The 5887-nt window shown below is 34.4% G+C and overlaps 1 protein-coding gene across 1 annotated transcript in view; it reads left to right on the top strand.

The window, feature by feature from the left end:
• Positions 1 to 978, top strand: part of LOC102598686 (ribonuclease 3-like protein 3) — a 3636-nt gene extending 2658 nt beyond the window's left edge. The window contains exon 3 of the mRNA XM_006342226.2: positions 542 to 978. Coding sequence (XP_006342288.1) covers positions 542 to 832 — 291 coding nt within the window. The 3' untranslated portion in view covers positions 833 to 978. The remainder of the gene's footprint in view (positions 1 to 541) is intronic.
• The last annotated feature ends 4909 nt before the right edge of the window (positions 979 to 5887 follow it).

Consider the following 5887-nt stretch of genomic DNA (forward strand, 5'->3'; position numbering starts at 1 on the left):
TGGGGGGGGGGGGGGTTGTAGTATTATGAAAGTGGTTGTACTTGTACATTGTCCATACTTACATATTATTTGCATGCACGAACGTGTATGATGAACAAATACATCTTAAAATATAGGCTAAAGTTTAAACTGTTTGACTCTCGACAAAAAATTATGACAAATATTTTAAAATGAAGGGAATAATACTTTTTTCGTCTCATTTTATATGTACATATTACTGTTTTGAGGGGTAAATAGTCTTTTCTTTCACATCAGTGTTTTCAAACATTTTAAAAATATTATGGACCATTAGTTGTGTTGATTTATAGTACCTTCCGTCTGATTTTAAAATATGTAAATTTTATAATCTTTTTTCTTGAAGAATCTACACCTAATTTCATACTCTTCTTTTATCCCTTGTACTTCAAACGCTTTCACATAAACTGAAACAGAAGGACTACTGAATATCGTGACTACAATATCACCTACTAACTTTAGATTTTAAATAAGCCCTCATGTGTGTATAGAAGAAACTTATATCAACAAGTTGAACTTTGGACAGGTGGTAGAAAATTTGTTGCAACCTATGATTACTCTAGAAAATCTAGAGACTCATCCAGTTACAAAATTCTATGAGGCTTGCCAAAGAAATGGATGGAGTGTTAAACTTATCGATACATGGGAAAAAACCGGAGAAATTGAAGTTTTTGCTGGTAAATTTGCCGGCAAGGGAAAATTTAGTGGCAAGAAATTAATTGCTCTAAATAGGGCTGCACATAATGCATATTGTGAAATTGTCAAAAACTTGAAAACTACTTGTGATAATTATAATTGTAATGAAGCTCAAGACTAATTATTAGTTTTGATATTTTGTATCAATCTTTGTGTATTCATAGTTCTTGCTTATTTACTAGTCTTTATGTGTGCGCGCCTTGCACAAACGTTGTAATAGCTATAGAATTTGGGACTATATATTCAAAAAGTTATATATGTATATTTGAACTATAATATAGCGACCCTTAAATTTTTGCACAAACTTGAACTCTTTTTTTTTGGTTAACAAAATACTAATATTCGTTCATAAAAGATAGTGGCATGTTACTCATGCTAGTATAGAGATGTAACGTGTCTAGTAGCCCCCTATTGATGCTAAGGGAAGGGGTGTTTCTACTACTAGTATTAATACATTCATCTACATTTGTAGGGGCATCAGTCATCCTAACAAAACAAGTTCCCGCTATAACTGCTTCTAGCTTTTCCAAGACAAAACAACGGTGAAACTTCATAACACAAAAAGGAATCTGGTTGTGTTAGATTAGTCCCCTCCTTCGCTAGTGCATCCACGACTTGATTTGTTCCTCTAAAGTTATGCTGAATTGGGGGGTTCCCCAGCTTCTGCAATAACTCCTTTGAATAAGTAGGATGATCATGTACGAGAGTAATGATATCTTTACAATCTGTGCTGATTTCGAGTGGCATCAACTTGCGTTCGAAGGCTATCTGTAATAAGGATGTTGATTTTGCTTTAATGGCGTTCGTAGTATGGGCATTGCTCATATAACCAAGCCACTATCTGAGCTTGCAACACCAGAATGTTACTAATATTCCCACTTGGGGAAATACGGTTGCACACTATCGACATCCATGTCCTTGCCTCCGCAGTCAGGTATGAGCATACAATTTTGGCCTTTGTGGTGGCCCATGGAATATTTCATCCTGAACATAGCTTTGAATCCAGCCAAGTACCCGACTCACAATCTTTGTCAGTGAAGGCCTGGTTGAGTAACCCATATATATATATGATTAATTGCTTCCGGCCTATAATCGACAATAGTGATCAACTTTGATGCCATGTCAGTCTCCATAAGGTTTAGATATAGTGATTTAGATGTTATTGGTTTGGGGAGGGGAGGAGGGGATTGACTTGACCACTCCAATATTTTATTATTATATATAAGCCAAAAACTTGCAGAGATGAAAGGAGATCATGGACCAAGTCATTAATGATAAAAAGAAGATTCTAAAACTTAAAAAAACAAATTAAAAAAAATAAAATTAGCTAACAAAGAAATCAAACTTCTCATATGTGTCAATAAAGTCGGTAGGATGCCAATTTAGAAAGGAAATATGTCAGTTGATTTGCCTACAATGATTGATCTACTTGAAGTGCGCAAAAACCATCAGATTTCAGGTTCAAATTCTAATATAGACAAAAAATATTAGGTGGTTTCTTTTCATTTGTCTCAGCCACAGTAAATAAAATTAGCTGGCACCTGTTATTGTCCTAGCCATAGTAAATAGAGTCATCTGGTACCTATTGCTAATGAGAGGTAACTTAGATGTTCTCCTTTGGTGATATTAGCAATGTTATTAACAACGTTTTTGATAGATGGAAATAATATGAAAATCCATCTCTATATTACACCTTAAGTATTGAAATCCTTATTGATTTTGTAAAACATGAATCAATTTTTAAAGGTTAAAACATTAATTATTTTGGACGGAAGAAAGTAACTTTTAATTTGTTAGGTTGAAAATTCAACCAATGAGTTATTAAGGTGATGTCTGGCGTAAGTTTAAAAAATTGATATACATCTGGTTTCTATAAATATTGTTTTTATGGACATCATTCTATAAACATAATTAGGCTTTCTTTTAGACATTGGTGGTATATATAAGTAACATTCCAAACTTTCATGATGTTTTGCTACATAACATATAAATACTCTGGAGATAATATCTTCTTATTTATATATGTAAGATATCTACTTATTTTTTTAAAAATCATTTTCCTCCGTACCAAACACCTCATTAAACATTAATAGTGTTGAATTAATTCACCATTTAAAGTCAGAAGTGTCATGTGTACCATTGCCAGCTAACCACATTTTGAAGTAAATGCGAATATGTTTCCTATTGAATTAATTTTTTACATATAATTAATTTTCTTGCATATACATAAGTTTTTAAACTCCTTAACATAAGATTTTTTTTGAAATTTTTTGAATGACCTTATTTGAATTCCTGCCTCCCTTTAGACGAAATTCACCACCTAATTTAAGCTGCATTTCCAAATAACTCGATCATAAACAACACCTTGTGGTGTGACAGGGTCTGGGCACAATGAGGCTCTTAGCCATTAGTTGGTTGATAGATAATAGTTTTGATTAAAACTTGTTATATTTGATCTATAAAAGAATTCAAAGACGCAACGCTTGAGTACCCTTTGCATTCATCAGTACTTATTGATCCCCCAAAGGTGCTGGCAGACGTTGTGGAATCCCTCATTGGTGCCATTTATATTGACTGCGATTTCTCCATGGACATAATTTGGCAGGTGCATTATAATTGCTTCACTTTTAATTTATTTTGTGTATTAGTTGTATAGCGGGGGGGGGGGGGTGTTGTACTTGTACATGGTCCATACTTACATATTATTTGTGCGCACGAACGTATATGATGAACAAAGGCTAAAGTTTAAACCGTTTGACTCTCACCAAAAAATTGTGACAGATATTTCAAAATGAAGGAATACTTTTTTCGTCTCATTTTATAGGTATATATTACTGTTTTGAGAGTTAAATAGTCTTTTCTTTGACATCAATGTTTTCAAGCATTTTAAAAATATTATGGACCATTAGTTGTGTTGATTTATAGTACCTTCCGTCTGATTTTAAAATATGTAAATTTTATAAACTTTTTTTGAAGAATGTACACCTAATTTCATACTCATCTTTTATCCCTTGTACTTCAAACACTTTCACATAAACTGAAACAAAAAGAGTAGTGATGAATATCGTGACTACATTATCACCTACTAACTTTAGATTTTAAATACGCCTTCATGTGTGTATAGAAGAAACTTATATCAACAAGTTAAACTTTGGACATGTGGTAGAAAATTTGTTGCAACCTATGATTACTCTAGAAAATCTATAGACTCACCCAGTTACAAAATTCTATGAGGCTTGCCAAAGAAATGGGTGGAGTGTTAAACTTATTGATACATGGGAAAAAACAGGAGAAATTGAAGTTTTTGCTGGTAAATTTGCTGGCAAGGGAAAATTTAGTGGCAAGAAATTAATTGCTCTAAATAGGGCTGCACATAACGCATATTGTGAAATTATAAAAAACTTGGAAACTACTTGCGATAATGATAATTGTAATGAAGCTCAAGACTAATTATTAGTTTTGATATTTTGTATCTATTTTTGTGTATCCATAGTTCTTACTTATTTACTAGTATTTATGTGTGCGCGCCTTGCACAAACATTGTAATAGCTATAGAATTTTGGACTATATATTCAAAAAGTTATATATGTATGTTTGAACTATAATGTAGCGCCCTTAAATTATTCTGAGTGGCATCAACTTGCGTTTGAAGGCTATCTATAGACCTTGTAATAAGGATGTTGATTCCGCTTTAATGGCGTTCGTAGTATGGACATTGCTTATATATCCAAGCCACTATCTGAGCTCGCAACACCGGAATGTTGCTAATATTACCACTTGGGGAAATACGGTTGCACACTATCGACATCCATGTCCTTGCCTCCGCAATCAGGTATGAGCATAAAATTTCGGCCTTTGTGGCGGCCCATGGAACATTTTGGCCCGAACATATCTTTGAAGCAAGCCAAGTACCCGACTCACAATCTTTGTTAGTGAAGCCCTTGGTATCATGGTTGAGTAACCCATATATCTGATTAATTGCTTCCGGCCCATAATCGACAACCTTGCCCTGGATAGTGATCAACTTTGATGCCATGTCGGTCTCCATAAGGTTGGCATAGAACTCCCGAACTAATTGCTCATTTGCCTTGCAAGGTTCAACTTAAAAGCATATCGAATCGGATGCCAACAACCTTTAGTGGAAAGTTGGAAGTGTTTCCTCAACTTTATCGAGCGATATGCCTCTCTACGGAAGTAGCTTCTTCTTCATCAAATCAGCATAATAAATCTCTTGTGCCCAGAGAGAGGCAAATCGGTATTGGCATAGTGGACCGCCACTTCCTCCTCAAAACCAAGTTCGTGTGCCATTCTTGACTTGTGAGAATCTATAAATCACAATAGCATATGAGTGGGTGTGAATTATATGTTAAACAATGCTATTTAATAATTAGAAGTTAAAGAAAATGATTGGAATTCAAATTAGAACCAAAATAAGCATTCTGGAAAATTTATACTGGCAGGAAACTGCCATAGATATCGCAAAAGCGATGCTCAGTTCGCTTAAGCGAGCATCACCGAAGCGCTTAAGCGGAAATTGCAAAAGTGAAGGACTTCGCATAAGCGAAGGCATGGCATGTTCGCAAAAGCGAACAATCGCCTCCTTCAACATGAACAACCAACTTTGATTTCGATTTTTAGAATAGGATTTTACCATCAGTGTAAAATTAACAACAAGCAAACACGCAACCAATAAATGCAATCATTTTGGCATAAAAAGTTTCGAAAATCATTTTAGAGCTCATTTGGGCATTTTATCAAATACATGGTGCCCAAACTAATTTTAACAATTAAATAATGAAATAGGTACTCAATACTTCCCCAGAAAGATACTGCATATATTTTTAAAGTATGCTCAGAGAGATCAACAAACCTAATTCATGGTGACGTCGAGCGGCGGCAAAGCCTCACTGGGGGTTGATTATCTACTACCATATTCTGAATTCCCTCCCATACCATCAACTCTACCCTCAACGTCAAAAGTAAACTCTTTATTGACTAAAGAGAAAACCTTTGCAGATTCTTTGAATGATAATGAGATTCTAGAGGATAACTCATTAATGAAGGAAATAACTTATGTGGAAGGTATTCCACAAGTAGAATGGACTGAGCAGGAAGTAATTAAGATTACTCATATTGAAAAACTTCAATTTGTAGTAATTGGGAAGCTCTCGTATGA

The sequence above is a fragment of the Solanum tuberosum genome, unplaced genomic scaffold (genome assembly GCF_000226075.1).
Source record: "Solanum tuberosum cultivar DM 1-3 516 R44 unplaced genomic scaffold, SolTub_3.0 scf00033, whole genome shotgun sequence".
NCBI classification, from domain to species: Eukaryota; Viridiplantae; Streptophyta; class Magnoliopsida; order Solanales; family Solanaceae; genus Solanum; species Solanum tuberosum.